This window comes from Hirundo rustica, chromosome 1 (genome assembly GCF_015227805.2).
Source record: "Hirundo rustica isolate bHirRus1 chromosome 1, bHirRus1.pri.v3, whole genome shotgun sequence".
Lineage (NCBI taxonomy): Eukaryota > Metazoa > Chordata > Aves > Passeriformes > Hirundinidae > Hirundo > Hirundo rustica.
The window spans coordinates 62,266,632-62,286,768 of record NC_053450.1 but is presented as its reverse complement, the minus strand read 5'-3'; the positions used below and the strand labels follow the sequence as shown (position 1 = coordinate 62,286,768).

General features: G+C 36.2%; 1 protein-coding gene across 1 annotated transcript in view; it reads right to left on the bottom strand.

Moving 5' to 3' along the window:
• Nucleotides 1-20,137, bottom strand: part of LOC120747561 (dynein axonemal heavy chain 5-like) — a 149,713-nt gene that overhangs the window by 76,518 nt on the left and 53,058 nt on the right. The window contains exons 42-47 of the mRNA XM_058420799.1: nucleotides 16,958-17,145; nucleotides 15,566-15,760; nucleotides 9,768-9,902; nucleotides 8,557-8,746; nucleotides 5,950-6,167; nucleotides 4,747-5,058 (exon numbers count right to left, since the gene is read on the bottom strand). Coding sequence (XP_058276782.1) covers nucleotides 4,747-5,058; nucleotides 5,950-6,167; nucleotides 8,557-8,746; nucleotides 9,768-9,902; nucleotides 15,566-15,760; nucleotides 16,958-17,145 — 1,238 coding nt within the window. The remainder of the gene's footprint in view (nucleotides 1-4,746; nucleotides 5,059-5,949; nucleotides 6,168-8,556; nucleotides 8,747-9,767; nucleotides 9,903-15,565; nucleotides 15,761-16,957; nucleotides 17,146-20,137) is intronic.

Here is a 20,137-nt window from a genome sequence, read left to right as displayed (position 1 = left end):
TTACTTCAGGGATCTGCCTGCCATTTGTGCTCTCCACTGGAGATTTTAATCTACCACTGATATTTTTGTAGTAGGAAGATAAAAGCACTGATGATACATATATATATATAATACACAAAATTACCACTATAAAGTTCTATCAGACCTGTCCGATCTGTTCTGACTGCACCATACTGTACCAGTCCCTCTTGAAACCAATACCCTCGTTTTCCTGTAGAATCCTAGCAAGATCCAAAAAGAATTTTTGAATTGATTTTAATGGAAGTTGGACTTTCCTCAGGTTTCTTCATAGTGATGGCTACAATGTCTGCCTTTGTCAAGTGTTTTGCAACATCTGGAGCAAAGTTTCAAATTAATGTAAAGTCATCTCTGAGATTCGCAGTGCAGAATTTTAAAATATCAATTGCCATCCAATAGTACAGACTAATGTAATTATAACCTTCATTCAACAAACTGTAATATAATACTCTCCCTATGGCTTCTATTTGCCCCCTTAATCTGTGGAAATCAACACTGGCCACTCATTCTGGGAAGTGAAAGTATAACAGGGATACTATGGGAATTAGCAAATTGGGAGTAATTCCATTTAGAATTCCATTCCATAGATGTCATGTCCTGTCAGAGAGAAAGCTAAGACAACAAAAACATTCAATTGCTCAAAGACATAAACAATTTACTCAGATACTTTAAAAAAATCACTGAGCTGTTTACCCACATGCTCACCTCCTTTATTTCACTTTTCACGGTATTTTGGGGTGTTTTTGCCACTAAATTTCTGCAAGTTCCCTGTGCTGATACTTATTGTCACAGAGAGTGAATCGATATTTTTTACCTATCCTTCTGACTTCCATCCCACTAGAATACCAGGTAACACACACACAACAAAAATATATATTGTGATCAAAACCTCACGTTGGCACCTTAATCTAGAGTAGGGCTTATGGATAAGTGGTCTAAGAAGACAATCTGAGTGTGGGTATAGAATAGGTAGGGTTGCGAGGGACCTTGGAGGTCATCTGCTTCCTTGACCCCACAATGGGCAGGGATGCCACCCACTCTATCAGGTTGCTTCTTCTGTTATTTCTTGCTGACTATCAAAAGTGCTTCCACTCGTATGTGCTGCCTTTTTGTGGCTTTCCCTCAAAAATGCCTGGTTCATCCCCAAAGGTATGCAGGGTGCTCAGCTGAGTCACTGAAAGTGTTATGGGTGGCACAGGGGAGTGCCCACAAGCACTGTGGGAAATTCAAATCGAAGACTTCTAGAATTTGGAGCTAAATCTCACTGAGATTCAGCTTCTTCATCTGTAAAATAGACTAGATGTCTCATAGGGCACTGTAAATTGTTTAATAATTGATTTGAAACACACAGAATAAAGATATTTCATGCATCAAAGTATTCTGTACTATCAAGAGCCCAATTTTCACCAGAACTAGTTTTATGGTACTTATGAGTCCAATGAGGTTTCTATAGTTTATGAAGGGTTTTTTAATGTTTTCTTTTTCTCTGAGTTTATGGGAAAAAAAGAAACCAGTTCCATATATGCTAGTATTTTATTACTTCTACTACTATTTTTAAAACAATACATGGCTGAAAAAAAAGGATGCAGGATTAACACAGAAATTTGCATAAACTGCTTGGACAGGGGGACAGGAAAAATGAGTTGGCTCATGACAAATACGCATAAATTTTTAAGAATTTGGATCAGGAATTTGATACCCCTTACAAGGAGGCTGAAAAATGAAGTCAGGTGCTAAAAACTCATATGAAAGATAGATCCTTTTTCAGAGTACAATCACTATAGAACTCACTGGATTGTAGAATAGTCTTCAGGACAGGAAGTTGGTAACATATTCAAAGGGTTTAGATAAGCAAAAGAACAACTCAGTAATAGAAAGTTATTAATACTTGTAATATTACTTTTAACATCAGCATTTAAATTTTAAAGGTAAGAAACTCTCTGGATTATATATTCAACTCTCTGCTCCAGGCACAGTAGCAGCCTTTACACAAATTGGATTAGTGTGATATTTGATGTGGAGGAAGAAAATTAGTCACATCTGAAAATTAAGTTGCTACTACATTTCTTTTCATTTAAACAATACGTGGATGTGTTGAAACTTAAGTTATTCACATAACATCCATCACTGGTTTGAGCTTAACACTTTGCAGATAATCTCAATAACACCACTTAGGTAACTATTTTAATTATTTCAGTTCTTTGAAACTGTCTCAGATAATTATTTCCATCAGCTAAGCAATTCTGTTGCTTACAGGTAGCAGCATCCTTCACAGATCAGGAACTGGCAGTGGAGCTTCTAAATTTAGGAGAGACTTTTTATAGGGATGGGAGTTTATTTTAAATTACTGCAAAACAGGAAATGTTGCCAAGAAGAAAGAATTGGGAAAGGAAGGTGGAAAGTTCGACCCCTCAATCGCTGTTCTAAAACAATTCTGTGGAAATAGAAAGGACTCTAAGATCATCTTAAATTGAAATAAGGTTGGGTTTGGAGGTTTGGTCTTGGACTTCTTCTCTTTTGTATTTTGATTTGGATTTTTTTTTTTTTTTTAATGTATAAAAATGTTGACTTACAGTGCCATTTATAATATACATGAAAAGAATAAATACATTCTTTCCACTCATTCACGACCATTATTCTCTGTTCCTTCCTCCTCTATTACTGCTATCTGCTGCATCTTTATTAGCAATTACTTTATCCAATATGAAGACTTTCAGTGACAAATACTACTTTGATCAGCATAAATAATGAGAGCATTTTGTAAGCAAATTGGAATTATTATAGCTTTTGTCTTACATCTATTTTAGTTGAGTTTAGATTAAATTCAGAAAGTCTCTATATACCTACTTAAGACCGAGTCTCCTTGGTTACTATGTTTCCATCTATACTCTAATCTTCATGTTCTTTGAAAAACATCAGGTCTTTGTAAGATGTTTATATCCATGTTTTTCTTAATACTAGCAGTAAATTCATCAAGGTCTATATCTGGGCTTTGACTACCAGTGGTGATGAAATTTATTTAAAATTTTTTCTTTTTGAATTTTATCCTTTTTTTTTTTAAACGCAGCAGAAAATAATAACTATAAAAAGAGCCATGTGAACACAGAATTAGTGTTACTCTCATCTGTAATCTCATCACTTTTATTGCCTCTATTATTTGAGAAGCAAAGACAGCACATTAAAAGTGAAAGAAAACTACCAGCATGACAGCTTTCATTTACATTTTGATAGTTCTAAATGCAGCCTTCAGCACTGAACTTTGTATTTCACTGCATTTTCATTTCTTAATCTAATAAAATACATATTTTTCTGGACTTTATTGCTATTGCTTCAGGCTTGGACATTTTAAGTGTTGTTATTTTTTCAGAGCAAGTTGTAGCATAAAATAGAAATAGAATTGTGGCAAAGAAGCACTAAATTGACCACATATACATTACTTTGGAAGCATATTTTAAAACTCATTATCAGAATTGTTTCTCTTGCTGCTGCAGTAAATACTTTGTCATATCATTATGTTTTGGAGGTAGAACAAAATGAATAGCTTGTTAAACATTAAAGTAAATGCACACTGAAGTGAAAAGCAGAACGTTAGAAGACATTTGTTAAAATTCAGGGCATTCTAAACCTATATCAATCATTGCTTTTATCACGATCTATAAAAAGCTTTCTGAAATGTCACTCAAAGTTCATTAAAATCTGCATTTTTAAAATGCAAGAGCAATGAAAAAATATTACAGGAGAAGCCCCTGTGAAATCCAACACCAATTACATGAGTAAACAGGCAGGAGCAGGCTAATGGAAAACCAAGATATGTTGGAAGTTGCATTTATTTCACAGATATTGAAGACATCAGAAGACAACAACACTGAAAGGTTGCAAAGACATAAATATTTCTTTAAAAACCTTCAAGAACAAAAATAAATATTTCAATATGATTGAAGAAGTGTACTACTGAGATTATGCTTTTATACCCACTATTGAGTACAACCATCGATAATATTGCCGGAACCTTTCTAATGATTCAGTAGGCTAAGGCCAAACAGAGAGGGAAAAACATTCAGGATTCTTGCTTTATATCTACTAATTGAACACAATTTAGTCAGATAATGTATGGAAGAGTTGGAGTGTCAAAATTTCCATTGAAACAGAAACATAGATAATAAAATCAGAAGATACTATAGTCAGAATTTCAAAACTATAGTCAGAGCTTCAGAGCAGCAGAGAGCACAGAACTACCCTGGATTAATTTGAATCATAGAAAGACATTTTAAAAATAACTAATGGATCAAATGCATTCCTGTTGCACCAGAGTAAATCTAGCTCAAATTCTTTCTGAATTTAGTTCTTTATATTTAAAACAAAATAAGAAGTTTACCCACTTCCTTTGTATACCCTAACAATAATTAAAATTGCAGTATTAAAATTACAACCGAAGAGAATATCTGTTTTGCCAACATGCAATATAGAATAATCACTGGTTTAGCTATTCATTGCCAACTATCTTATGCAGACAAAACAAAACATTCAGACTATTCATCTGTTATAGCTCCAGTAATTTGCTAACAATAATTTTCTCTCCTTTTTTAATCCTTCATCTTTAGTTTATTAAATAAACAAAGAAATGTAAATAATTGAAAGAATACTTTCTTTCAAAGGACAAAGCAATGCTTCATCAAAAAAAGAATATAAAATGCATGTTTTTTGTTTCTGAAGTAGTTAATTAAGTACCTGAAATACAGCATTAAAGCAATTCCATAGGACATTGGAATATCCAACTGGTAGTGTCTGCAGCCAAGCCCTTAAAATAGGCTTCCAGTCTAACACAGAAGAACTCATGAAGACCATCCCATTACGAGAAACTGTTGCAGGGGAAGCATTGTCTATGTTGTGAGGTTCAAAAATAATTTTGCAGTTGGGGGACATTGGAATGCGATCTCCATTGGCCAAAGTAAGGGTCTTATTATCATCCAGAACAGAGTTCAGATTTTCAATCCATATTGCATCAACAGGTCCATCCAGAACTATCCAGATATGTTCACCCTAAAAAAAAAAAGGAGAGACACACACATTCAACTTTACCAACATTGACCAAAAATATACATTAACGTAATAGCAGAAAAAGTACTCTTAGATATAAATAATGTCGTAATTTGGTGCTCAGCAAAAAAGCAATATAAAAATGTAATGATTTTATTTGCTCAGTGATTCTAATTCTTCTTTTGTTATCATGTGTCACACTAAAAAGGATAGTAAGAAAAAGCAACAAAAATTAATTTGTGCTGTACTGAGCAGAAAGTTGTATCTTTCTTCTACAAAAGTACATTAGCCAACCCAGCATCCATGAAGATGGATGAAAATATTTCCCATTAAATGCAGTCATAGACACAGGCACAAAGTGGGATATTTGGGATGTTACCCAAGTATTTAATGTAAGGTATCTCCTTTTCCAAGCCAGAGCTAGGTGACTGTTCAGTGATGTGAGTGTAATTATGATTCTGTGAAATATGATCTGCAGATTTGATTGGGAAATGCCTACATTGGTTTCTTATCAAAGACTTACATTCTGACATAACTCATGAAATAAAGTGGAAATGACTTAAAACCAGACAAAAGAAAACTGACTTTTCAGTCATCACATCAAAACATGAACACACCTTGTTTTTGTGTTTGGACTGCTTACAGAAGAAAGTAAACCACTTAAAATATTTTCTAAATAAATTCTGGAACATAAAATGCTTGGGAGGCCTAGTGCTATCTGGGATATATATGTAATTCTGACTCCTGTGCACACTGAGCTCATCAGACACAAAGCAAAATTAACACTGCATATTCCCATTTGATTTTAAAATGGAAGACCTTTCAGAAAAATGACAGGTAATGACACCTTACTGAAACAGTATTAAATGTCTGTCATGATACAATATCCATTACCTTCTTTGCCTTTAAAGTTTTTCTCCATAATGTAGAGAAAATACCATCTGTCCAGTCATTTGTAGCAACATCAAGGGTACCGAACATCTGGGAAGCTGTGATTGCCTTTGGGTTCATTCTCATCTCTTTATGAGGAGCACCACAATCTGTCATTGCTTTCATCAAAACATTAATGCATTTTGTCTTTCCTGCACCAGTTGGACCTAGAGTCATCATACCTTAAAACAACATAAACACAGTTGAAAATGAAATGTCAATGTGTTGTGCTACCATTTAATGGTTCATTGCATCAACGATCCTTGTTTTATTTTTATCAAAAGCCAATAAAAAGGATGTTCCTCACTCCACTTAATGTTTATTGAAACAGAATTTGAAACTATTATTTAAAGGCCTACATAAATGTGTCTCTCTTATGACAGGCAAGACTATGTGGGTCTGTATCCTCCCTCAGGCAAGTCTTTTCCTTTTTCTAACGGGACAACACAACCACCTTTTGATGCAATGACACTGACATGAATGGTGGCAAGAAAACACAGACATTTCTAAATTTATCTAATGAGAATGAGCATCTTCCAATTATATACAAAATCTAGTGCATCTTTCTGATGCAAAAGTAACAAAAATATGTACCTGCATCCACCCCTGCTGGCATTATAATAGATTTTTCTTTCATAAAACTGGTAAAGAGCAACCACACTTATTCATCTGTTTATACACGTTACCTAAGAAAAATAAATCATGTCTTCAAGAATAAGTTGAGCCTACTGCTGATCTTCTGTAGTTATGTTTTCTAAATCACCTACTCAATAGGTCCAGAGTCTGTCCAAAATCAAATGGGACATTCAAATTGAGACTTCCAAAGTTATTTAAGGGGCCTAGATAACTCCTATCAGCCCTAAAGGAAACTGGACATCATAAACTTTAGTTGGCTTTGAAAACTTCTTCAAGAAAAGTATGGAACAAACATCAATCCAAATAATAAACCTAATCCAGTGCCATGCAGATTGTGTGGTGTTTCCAGTAAAACTAAAGGGACCTGGATGTTCCCTGAAACAATCTGAGGACTGAGAAAATCCCTTACTCATGCTGTATGTTACATATGGGGAAATCTAATACAAAATCTTCCATGTTAACCAAATGGCTTTTCTGCTGGTTTCAGTGAAATTTCAACCAAAACTTTTATGCGAAATAGATTTCGGGATCCATGCACTGAATCTGTGTGAGAGTTTATAAAAGCACCTTGCGCACATACAGCCAAATTTCTCTTCAATATTTGAAATCCCATGGTGACCTCTCCATAAATTCAAGTTCATGATCAGGACAAGTGAAGTCAGGAAAACATAATCTTTTTCCCTCAGTGCAGTAACTTTTGTCATAGAAAGTCTAAAAACTTCTGGCCTGCGAGTCCAACTGTTCGGACAATTGGATCTGCATATTCTCCTGGCAACAGTAGGAATGTGTGGAGAGAAGAGGCATGGTGGATCCTGAAGATTTTTGAGGAACAGAGGAGCGGTAGTGTCTCACAGATCAAGCAGCTTCTTTTAAAAAGAGACACATTTAATCATAACTGAAAACGTTAAAACTTCCATGGTTCCTGTATAGAAATAGTTGTTACGGAACACTGCATTCAGAAATCTGGATGTAAATTAGTATGTCTAACTAACAGCACTAACCAGTTCTTTGGTCTAACCAATAATCTGAATTAAAATATTGAGGCATTAAGGACACAGACTGTGGTATATGAATGAGTATTTGCTTTCATTTATTTCATTAGATTAAGCTGATTATTCTTTTATTATGAAAAAAAATGAGAAAGATGATACCTTTATAAATATTTGCTGCTTTAGTTACATTTCCTTCATATTTTGCCCTTATTATACTAAAAAAGCATTAGTTAGAGGTTAGGGGGGTATTTCAGAGTAGGGGTATTTTTTTTCCACTGAGATAGGAATTATAAACCTGGATTTAGTACTGTCTGATACCTATCCTAGGACAGGATAAACTTTACTCAATGGCTTTTTCTGAACTGTAAAAATGTATTTTCATAGAATCAAAGAATGGTTGAAGTTAGAGGGACCTCTGGAATCCATCTTGTCTAACTCCCCTGATCCAGCAGGAGGAAAGCTTATTTCTCCTCAGCAAGAATTGGTCACAAAGAAAACCCTTGGAATTATATCACATGCATGGTAGAATCTATCAAAATAAAGGTTTGAGAAATTATTTTTTGTAATATTCTCAACATTATAATCTCACAGCAACATCAAACTCGAGCTTCATGACTGAATTCTGTCTGAGGGCAACAATTGTTTTCAGAACACTGAACAAAATTGCTGTTTCTGGATTTGAATGAATATATTTTAACTTGTTCTGTAGAAATTTCAATCACCAAAGGCCACACTCTTACTCCCCATAAAAATGTAATACAACGAAGGATTGCACACTAAAAAAAGGCCAGCTCCCTAAGCAAAATATCCGCATAGGCTTTAAAAATTACATCTGTTCAATTTTTAAAATATTTTTCATGAAATTAATCTGCATTCTAGTGGCAGATAATACAATGTAGTCTCAAATACAACGCAGCCTCACAGCCTCATCTAGCATGCTAACCATGTCGGACTCGTTGCGTTTCATACAGCTGAATAAGTTTAAGTATCCATGGTGGATGATTAATAAGTCCTGCTTCCTCTGTCTGTTTTTGGATGGCTGACTGTAGTTTAGGATACCCAGATTTATCCAGAGTAATTCCAGGGAATAGGTCATTAATGAGACTCATAAATAAAGGTTCATCTTCATCCACCTGTCAAGGATAAAGTAGGGGGAAACACATTATTTATTTATCAAAATTATTATTATAGTTGTAAGCAATCTTCAAGATAAGCCATTTAAAAATGGCAGTGAAAATCTTATCTCTTCCAAAGCAAATATTATAATTATCCATCAGTTTTATGAAGTGAGTTTCATACAATGGATTCACAAGCAGTAATTTCTAAAATAAATACTTTAGGTTGATAAAAATGTCAACAATTTAATACAACTTTCTTCAGTGTATACACACACACACACCTATTTCTTCATTTGTTACTTAAGTCAGCAAGATTTATTCCAATCATATTTTTCCTTAGAATTTTTATGATTTTTTCCTTCTGTAAATCACTGAAGCATTGCTATAGGTGTGAATGCATGTAGCAATGCACTGAATAGATTAACATCAGAAACAGATTAATTGGTTCCATCACAAAACTGGTTCCCTAGGTAAATACACGGAGTCTAGACATGCTATAACCTTTTAATTACAGCAATAAAAAGAAAGATGAATACTTTAAATAGTATTATTGAAAGACGTTACACTATACAAGCAGGTATTAGCTGCTTCCAATTACCTCATTTAAGGCAATTCTTATGATGTTCTGAAAAGGCAACAGACTCCCAAGAAATGTATAAATTGAAATTCTGGATTAAGAAGGATCTTTGGTGACATTATTAAAAGTTAATACAATGCATTCTTCCTTTCTCTCCTTAGGGTAAAAAGAATTAAAAACAAGAGCCAATTAGAGGACCGGGTAGATCCCCGAGGATCTCATGGTATTTCCAAAGAGTTTTTCAGCTATAGCTTATGATGTGTTTTCCCTCTCTTTAAAAGACAAATTGTGCTCACACAGTAACTATTCCAATTCTCTACTCACTTATAAATCATATTAAAAACTGCAAAATAATATATCCAACTGGTGAAGAAAAATAGCTTTTCAAAGTGCATAATAAAGACGCTTAAAAATGCAAACAAAATACTCTATTGGGAAAAGTCACCAGTGTTACAGTACCAGTTTGGAGAGGTTCATGTCCCGCAGAACTCTCATCACAACAGTTTTCTCTGGCTCTTGGGGATTAGATCTTTTCACTGCTCCAAGTGTTCTTAAAACAGACAGGATATTTCTAAGCCCAAAGTCATAGTGAACCTTGAAATAAAGCATAAACAAAATTGGAACTATAAAGATCAAATAGATCAAAACAAAAGTCAAGAGAGGACTGAAAATTAAATTCACTAAATAAATGAATGCTATAGAAGTTCTCAGTAGGATTAAATTCACAGCTCTTCGTCTTTTCAAATAGATTTCCAGTTTTGTTGTTATCAAATCCTGAAGATATTTTCTAGTGTTGTATGTCCATAGCAGAAAGTGTACTTTCTGGTGATAAAGGTCTCACTCTTATTTTTCAGGCTGACAAATTGGAACAATACACTGTGTAAATCCCAGAATTTTCAGCAAGAAGTAACTTGTTGATTAGGTTTGCTGATGATACCAAACTGGTGAATTAGATCACAACTAGAGTTCAAAATTACCAAGAGAAATTCAATATATAATCTATGTGTGTTAAAATTAAATAAAGGCAAGTGCGAAATACTAAAGATAGTACTAACCAACTGCAAAAATAAAAACACTTCTTCATTGAGTTGAGAAAAAATCAGGTGCACAAAGCTTTGCAGAAAATTATCTGACATTGGATTGGTGTCCCAAGCTCCCCAATGACTTATATGCAATTTTACTGGGCAATAAAAATACACATGTCCTTTTTAGGACAATTGAAAGTATATTTCCATTGTAGCTGACATTTCTATACTGTGACCAAAAGCTGGTCATTTGAGGATGAACCCCTACAGAAGAGAAATTTGAAAAGGAAAAAAAGTGATCAGTTGACATATCAGGAAAAAGTAATACAAAATCTACTGTAAAAGTAGGAAGAGTGAATATGTAGGATGAGTGATGACAAAAGTCTTCAACATGCAAAAGATACCTGCAAAGAGGAAGACAGGAGGAATAGAAAGGAAAATAAGTAATGCACCTAACTACAGCAAGGGAGAAATATTGTGAGGAAAACACTGTTACCATAACAAAAATGAAACTTTGGATGAGGTTGCCTGGGAAACCACAACCTATCCATCAATAGAAAATGCTAAGAACAATGACAAACATTTATAGCAAATTATTTAATTAAGAATTATTTTTCCTCCAGGGGGTAACTGGATAATTTCACAAGGTTCTGCCCAGCCTCATTTTCTATTATTTAATCAGGCGCCAAGTTGTTACCAGTAGAAAATTTAGCTATATATAGCCACATACTGACAGGAAATCTTGTTTGCAGATGGAAACACTAACACAAAAAAATTAACAACTTCATGTGACATTGATGAACTTAGTCAGTCACCTGACTTCATCATCATTAAGTAAATGGCATGTCCTAGTGAAATGCCCAGAATCATGATAAGGACTGATGTGCTTCTTTTCCTCCATGCTAGATGACCATCATTGACATACAGAAATGAGTTCAGAAAAAGATGACTGAGAGGAAAAGAGGCAATGTCAAAGTTTTCAACAGGGGAAATTGCAACGATTTACACAATGAAAAGATTCTTCAAATAAGAGTGGCCAAACACAGAAAAGGTGCCAGAGAGGCTGAAAATCTCCACCCTTGGAGATATTCAAAACTCAAGAAGTTCCTTAGCAACCTGCTCTAATGTCATGAGCTAGAAGCAGGACAAGGTGACCTCTGGAGGTCCCTTCCAACTTACACAAGTCTGTGATTCTATAGAAGAGAATACCTTGTTAATTTTGGAGAAATATTTTCATACCTACCAGAAAATTTAAAATAAGCTTAAATGACTTTTACAGGCAGAATTTCTGGTGCATTCCAGCTGACCTATGTGATGGGTGGTTCAAGGTGAGCACTCTTAATCCCTTTTCTAGTTTGACAACTGCTTTGCCTCTTGGGAATGGCACAGAACAGCTGGAATTTACTGGCAAATGTGGATTATGAGTTCTTTCTTTGCTACATCTTTCAACAGTAATCTTTAAAGATTATGCTTGAGCAAAATGGGCTGCAATGATATAGCTGATGCTCTCAAAAGGAAGAATTAGAAGTCTGGGTGAAAAAAAAAAAAAGTCTCCGTTCTAGAAACAGAGTTTGCTCCATGTGGAAAAGAAAAAAAGGGATATCAGTGGTTTTCTCTATATGAAAGCACCTTAAAGAGATGATTCTCAAAAACAGATTATCACCTCATTTGCTCTCAAGCTTTGTTAGGTTTTTCTTTTCAGTTTCTGTTTTTCCCTAAGCTGTAGGTTTTGTGGAAGGAGGTTCTAGGGAAGAAGTCCCGTAAAAAAGCCAAATAATTCACCTTTGAGCTCTATCAGAACTCTTTCACGGGCTTGTGGACACCTTGGGCTTCCTACATTTGCGTAAGGACTATTCTTTTACTTTACTATTTATTGTTTTTCTTTACTGAAGGAGATGACAGTCAGTCAGGGTGCCTTTGGCTACTTGTGAGTCAGAGTTCCTCTTTCTACAGAGTCTGCATTTGTGTGGAGGACATAAAATATTTGGAGGACTTAATGTATTTCTTCCAGCATATTCCTTTTAGATTTTCTGCAGGGTAAGTTTTGCTGGTGAATGCTTGTTTGCTTTATTTCCTTCTGTTGATATACTGTATTTGCTGAAAACAATATTCTGCCATTTTCTATTGCTCTGGTTATTTATGTGACCCTGATCTTTCCAGTCAACTGCCTGGAAAACCCAGCATTACTTAACTTTCAAATTTACCATTAAAAAACTGAATAAATAAGTTCCACTAGGAAAGAAAGACTAATATGAATTATAGAGTCACAGAATGGTTTAAGCTGGAAGTTACCTTAATTTTCATCTAGTTCCAACCCCCCTGCCATGGGCAGGGACACCTTCCATTAGACCAGGTTACTCAGACTCCCAAACAACCTGGCCTGGCACACTTCCAGAGATGGAGAGTCCAGAAACTCGCCGAGCGACCTTTTCCAGTGTCTCGCTACCCTTTACAGCCAAGAATTTCTTCCTAATGTCTAATTGAATACGTCTCTAAGAAAGACTGTTTGTACTTTATAACTTTAGTTTTCTGACTACACAGAAGCAATTTATGTCCCGCTGTACTCTTAGAAGTAAGTTCAGTTCATGAGACTCCCACATCTAATCTGATATACTCAATAGATCTCTATATAATCACATATTGCATGAGTTGTACTCCCCAACCTACAACAAACTTCACAAGGAACTTCAGCAAGTGTTTCAAATTATTTCATTACTACTACACTGGCAACACACATTCAAGTGAGTAAGTGGTGGACCCAACTGAGAAGCAGAAGATCCAGTCTGTGGTGGACAAGAGAGACGTCAAGGAGGGTGGAACAATGTGGAAAGTGACCTTTCTTGAGTGTAGGTGTACAGATAAGGACAGGTGAAGAGAACAGTGTTGCGGCAGAAGCTCTCACAGCAGAAGGAGATGCTAATTTGAAGTGCCAGTTTGCTAAGTCATGCAGCGTGGCAACAAAACACAAAAATTACAGCTTTGTGTGCAGGTACAGAGCTACACTCAAACTAGGAAATGTGGGGCATACGTACAATGGATGGATACAGGTTCTTTAGGACGGACAAGACAGGATGGAGAGATGGGAAGTTGCCCTTTAAAGTGAAAGAGTGAGAACACTTTCCCTTAGGATGGCTAATGAGCCAGTTGAGAGAATTTGTGTTAGAATAAGAGTGCTCAACAACATTGTGGCAGAAGTCTCCTGCAAACTTCCTGATGAGGAAGAAGCTGATGAATCTTTCTTCCAACAACTAGAATTAGCCTCATCTTTGCAAGCCCTGATCTTCACTGTGGGCTTGACACACCCCAATATCTGTTGGAAGGGCAACACAGCAGGGCAGAGCCATTTGAGATTTCAACACTGTCTCTGATAACATCCTCACAGACAAAATGGTGACTAGACAAGGTGGTCAGGCATTTCAACAGCTTAACCAAAGAAACTGTGTAGTGTTTATCCTTGGAGATATTCAAAACTCATCTAGACAAGGCACTGAGCCACCTGCTTGAGCAGATCTCACTTCGAGAAGAGGTACGGCACCTGTTCAACTCCAGAAGTCCCAGAGAAAAAAATCAGTTTTTCTCTGATTTTATGGCTGTACAGAATGGATTTAGACAAGAGCAAGACTGTCCAAAGGGCTGCTCACAGGCACAGGCAGGACAAACTACCATACTACCATGGGCTTGCAGAAAGCTGTGCTTCCTGGCTCATGCTACTGAGTATAGCGATCCATTATATGATACACGATATAAATGGTTAGAGGCTTCTCTGATGGTTACTGTAGAAACCTTAGGCGGTCATGAAGAAATTAAAAATATACATGGAAGACTATTCCCCACAGACATCACAACATAATTAGTAAGTACTATAGGATTTAGGTTATAGGAGAAATATAAGCATAAGATGCAGATATCAAATTGTAATGTAGCTGAGTGTAAGGGCTGTGCCTACGTGCACATCCAGAGCACTCGGTCATTAATTTTTGTAAATATCGAGGAACTCCCTTGCTAGCATCAGCATATATGAGGCAAAGGACTGATCGGAGACAAGGTAATCGAGCTACCTGCCCTCACAACAAAGAATTGGAATAACTGGCACAGGAGTTTTCCAGGTGGAAATTTCAGACAGTTTCACAGAAGTCTTTTAAGTGGTTCCTACGATCTGTAGGCCAACTGATGAGGCTTACTTATATGCTTCAGTATGTTGATTAATATAATAAAGAGAGAATCTCCTTATCTCAGGGGCTCCTAGAGGGCAATTCTGCTGAAGAAATTACCAAACTGGACAGATGAATTCTGCACTCATTGTGCAGATGCAGTAATCATTGCATATAAAACATTGTGAATCACCCTTAAGGTAGTTAAAATAAGTTTTGTACAGTTAGGTTTTGTTTGGGTGTGTGCATTGAATTTTTAAGCACATTGTCTAAGGGTGAACCAGTTCCAGCATCTGTGACAACACAAAAAAAACAAAGCACTTTTGCAGAGGGAGAAGGTCAAATTTCTGGTGCCCGCTTATGTGTCTTTTCCACATTGAAAGAAAAAATCATGTCCTGGACAAAAAATGTCCACTAAAACTGAGGTAATAAGAAAACTTAGTCTTACAAAGGCCAAGCACTAATAAATATCTGGTATCGAACTGAAATCATATAATAGAGACTGTAGCCAATTAGCACAGGTTCTTCACTATCCAACCAAAGCAAGCATTTGAGCCACAATTTACCTGCTGTTCATATGATTTCTCATTGGGACCCTCTAGTGGACAGCCAGCACAGAGCATTCAAAAGGCAAGAACCAATTTTGACTTAAATACCCCGCCCCAAACAGAACAGCAGGTTTCTGTTTCTAGTAGCATTTGGCAAGAGAGAGCCTTGTAGACACTCTATAGTTATTTACAGTTCTTACATTGCCTCTGAAATAGATCTGGCCTTCCTAAGTGAAGACATTGAAAAATGTGCCCTCTGCAAGTTCAGCACAGCAATACACACTGTTCCTCATAACTTCTCCAGTAACTGCACTCTGTTTAAGAATTACAAATCAAAGTTCCTATACTACTCAATTTACTGTGAAAAATAAAAATAATGTGATCATTTCAGACAGTGTTTCTGGAACTTGAAGCTGAAAGCCCTAAAAACGGTATAGGCTCATGAGTGCAAAAATAATTACATATTCTATGAAAGTATATTATCTCCATATCCTTCCAGTGACAGCTTCCAGTTAGACAAATATTTATTTTACCTGTTTAGATAACTGCTCTTCACAGAGTTTGTAGAGCGTATAGAATTTTTGACTAAGGACTTGGTTGTCTCGGAAACCAGCACTTGCCAGCTTGACTCGCATAATAATGCTACGGTCAGGCACCATCATAGCAACCGTGCGAAACTGAATCTTCAGATTTTCGGGAAGTTCCTGTCGTCCTGCATAGCCAGGGTTCTGAAAATGCAATTTATAAATCCAAAAAATATATAATGACGGCAAGGTAGGAAGTTTTATCTTTCCTGATAACCATTCAGCAAACATAGGAGCACATGTGAGATTACGAAAGATAACTTGGGCATGCCACAATTACACATCAGTACACAGTTGCCTCAATACTGCAGTTCATGAAGTATGGGGTATCACACATTGTTTGGAGATCTGAAGACTCACAGATATAGACAGACAGCCACCTACAGATCTTGCTGGAGCTCTTTTAAATGGTTACTTCCTCAGAGTCTTGACAGTATTCCAGTGCTGGAGGTTACTGTCCCTTGTGAGCATTCCCAGACCATTTCAGTGCAAAGTCAGTCAAGCAGTGCAAGCCATTACCGAGTATAATTTAAACTAATGGATCTGACCTTTCACTGAAGATGTCTAAGTCATTCATATGAGTACTGCATGGCTCAGTTGTGACAACTGTAGTCACTACCTGTGCAGTGATAACTTCTTAATCTCTCAGCCCTTTCCAAACCGCCTTCCCCCTGGCCTTTGTATGGTACTTACTTGCCCTCTATTTCAAATCACAGCGATAACACTAACACTTTTTCAAAGGTAGAACGCTAAGATAAAGACAAAGGCTTTCATTTTGACTTGTGAGTATATAGGTAGCTAAGGAAAGAGAGATACAAAGATGATTTTAAGGTATTCTTATACTTTCCTGCTGCTTTGCCTTCTGCACTGCTATTAGCAGTCCACAGGCACCAAAGATAAATCTTCAGGAGGCCAGTGAACCAGAGTGAGGGTGATTTCCCTCATGCTGTCTTCTAGGATTGAGGTCAAAACTTCTTCACAGGCAGTAAAATACTGACCAGACCAGCTACAATAGTCCTTGCAGTGGTCAATTACTGGTTTATCTTGACAGACTTTGACTAAAAATATGAGGGCGTTAAGTTTAATCTCAATCTGTCAAATATTCAACTAAAAAAGTCCTTAAAATAAATAGGTAATGATAAATACATACCTCAAGTCCTAAGATCCAGTTAAAAACATGGACTAGAGAAAACTATGTTATAATTATTTTACCAAATAATTGTTCAAGTTTCATTAACTATTTTCTAACAAATCAAATATTTCAAGATGGAAATTTCAATAGGAAATGGAACAGAAAAACTTTTTCACAATGATGCCATTTACACGCATTTACAGACATACCATAGTCAGAAATATACCAAATTCTCTGTCCATGTCAACGACATCACCATCAGTGAAAGTGAACTGAAGTTTCTTTTTTTTCTTACACTGAAGTACAATATATATCTGCTGAGCAGCCACTGATAAAACTGGAAGTTCAATGCGGTTAAATTCATCAAAGCAACCCCATGCGCCCGACTGAGCTAAACCTAAGAAAAGCAAAAAGATAAACATTCTGTTAAAACAGCAGATCAAGCAAGAGTAATTTATACACAAAATAGAGCATGTTCTATACAACTTAGTGTAACATGAGAAGAACTGACAACATGAACACAGAATAAAATGAGAAGTAAAAACTCAAAAGAATGTGGGCTGTGTATTAGTGACACTCAGAAAAAGTAACACCCCTTGAATGAAAGATACATAAAGTTCTTTAGAAATTATCCTAGATTTCTATAGCAACCATTAAGCAGAAAGTGTTAATACTGTATATAGTACCATTCAGCAGCATAAATGTGCATATAGCATGGAAACTCATCTCTGCGGGGATTGAAGTTGTCAAAGATGAGCTTAAGAAACACCTACCTAAATGAAAAGCACAAAAGCAAATAGATAAATTTCTGACAGAAGCATTGTAGCATTTCATAGCTACTACTTCATAGATAAAAAGTTACTGGATATTAACATCCTACTGTGCAAGAGAGTGGGAAGAATCTGACTTTGCACTTAGAATCGTTACTTTGAACCTGCCATGGAGTTCTAGACTGACAATAGTACCCACAAACATAATGAAATTAATGGCTTTTGGGAGAGTCAAGTACTCCTTCTTCAGTATCATGCTAACAGAATTGAAATAGGAGAGTCTACAGTGGCAGATTTCCAGAGCTGTAGTGGGAAAGCTACATAATTCCCTGCTCTTCCACATCCATTTCAAAAGAAACAAAGGCTAGTAAGTCTATGCAGGAGCTTCATGGATGCCATTCCTCCCTTCCCAAACACCACACTGGATTAGTATTCCCAATTGCCTGGGTCCATACCTGCAAATTTTCAGAAGTGTTTAATTCACTCCACTGACTGGTGGAGCTCAGCTTGGCTTAAGCAGTTTGAAGGCAGTACTAAATGCAGAAATAAAGCACACGTACAAGAAAAGGCATTTCTGTGTTTGCAATGTTGAATAATCATGCACAGAGCTCCCCTGAATCCCCATGCTTTATATGCCAATGCCATTTATTTTATAAAATAAATCTATGGGTAGTTTATGTGTAAAGTTAATTCCTAAAGGAATTTAGATTATTCAAGAGAAAATATTCAAAAATCAGTAACAATACTATGAAGATGTATTCTTTTACTTTGTCTTGTTTTTGCTTTCATTTTTTCTTCTTCTCTTGCCCTTGATCAGTCTGTTCTTCTCAAAGTATGCTACTTCCCTTCCCTTTACTTTTCTTTGTCTGATCTTCTCTTGCCCTTTAAGACATTCCTCTAAATGCCCTTAAAGCCACTTCCATGTTTCTTTTCTGACATTCATTTTTTATTATTTTTTCATGCCCATTCTTTTAATAATGTTGCATCAATTGGTCTTTTTACCCATGTAATTTTGGAAGAACAAAACTAGAGGAGTCAAACCAGGTCAAAATCAGTGGTAGTACAAGTAAAATTGGCTTCCTAAAGATTGATTCAGTCAAGGCAATACTGCAGATCTCCCATGAAACTCATCTCAATTCCATATCTAACCTTTTCCTAAACTGCTTCAAATTAATTCCTATGTTATTATAAGGCAAAAAAAGTACACCAAAAGAAAGGAATCTGAAGAGAATGAAAAGTTACATGGACTTAATTAAAAATATTAAAAGCAAGTGGAATATATACAAATACCACAATGCCCTAATGATAGAAAGATTAAAGTAATTCTATCAACAGTTACCCATTTTAAAACATTAAATACTCAATCCTACTGTCCTTGAAAACAAATGAAGAATTTTTCTTGATGTCATTGGTGTGGCAGCAAGTCCTCTAACTGATGTTCCTCTCCCCTCCTTGTGAGGAATTTCTGATCCCTGGATGCTCTCAACAGCCCTTCCTGAGGGTTCTATCCCGAGTCTATCCAGTTATTTTAGCTCAGGCAGGCCCAAACTGTATTGTGTGCAGGGCTGTGCACAGTCCCATCTCCTCTTATCCTGAATTACTGAATGATCTTCCCAGAGGAGCCCACAGCTCCACAGTGTTACCCCCAGTTCTGCCTCCCCCTGTTTCTGACTAAACTTCCTGGACAAATCCTGTATCCAGCTGGTCATTTCACATTGTCTTATGTCACTGGACTGCTGATGGGAGCAAGCTGCCAAAACCCTGCCCTGCTTAGGCACTGTGGGACTGTGCCCTGCTGAGTGAAGTGCCTGCCCCTTCTTTTGTGCTGATGACCCTGGGCTCCTGGCTCATCTTCTCCCATGGAGCTGCCCCATTCTTGATGCTCCCTGATTAAAAAAAAAAAAAAAAAAAAAACCACAAAAAAACCGAAACCAACAAAAAACTTACAGCAGAGATTTTTCGAATTCATTTGTCCTCTTTTGTATCATGTGTTATATGACTCCTAGGATCCATTCAAAAAAGAAATCCAAAAAAGGAGGGGGGTTTCTGCTTTGTTAATTAAACATAAATATCTACTCTTTGGGATACAATAAGGGAAATCTCTAAAGCTGGATATTCTTTAATTAAGAAACTTAGTTCTATATAATATTGTTTCTTACATTTACTTTCTGTCTCTTAAAAGGTTATGGAAGTAATTTTTCTATAAAATGGTGAGGTTCAGTTCTGACCAAATAATTTTTCTTTGGGACAGAACAAAAAGATTCACTTGTTCTGTAATGCCACCTGCTGCATGGAGTTAGGAAACCTCATTCTGAGATAAAGCAAATAACCCACAGCTTTGAATAAATTCAGTTCTTGCAAAATTATTTCATTCTAGTGGTGTTGAAAAAGGAAAGAAAATACACATGTATGCTAAAAACACACACACAAGCAAAGGCACAGCAAGCAAACTCTCTGCTGCAAAACAGCTCAGACACAATGTAATTTTATCATATTGTGAATTAAATTCTGTTCCCATGCTGAAAATATGATGGTTATCAAATACAGAAATTTAGTAAAAGCAGAAAATAAAGGATAGGACTAAGATCTTTACATCTAAAAAATGTGGCAACACCCCTG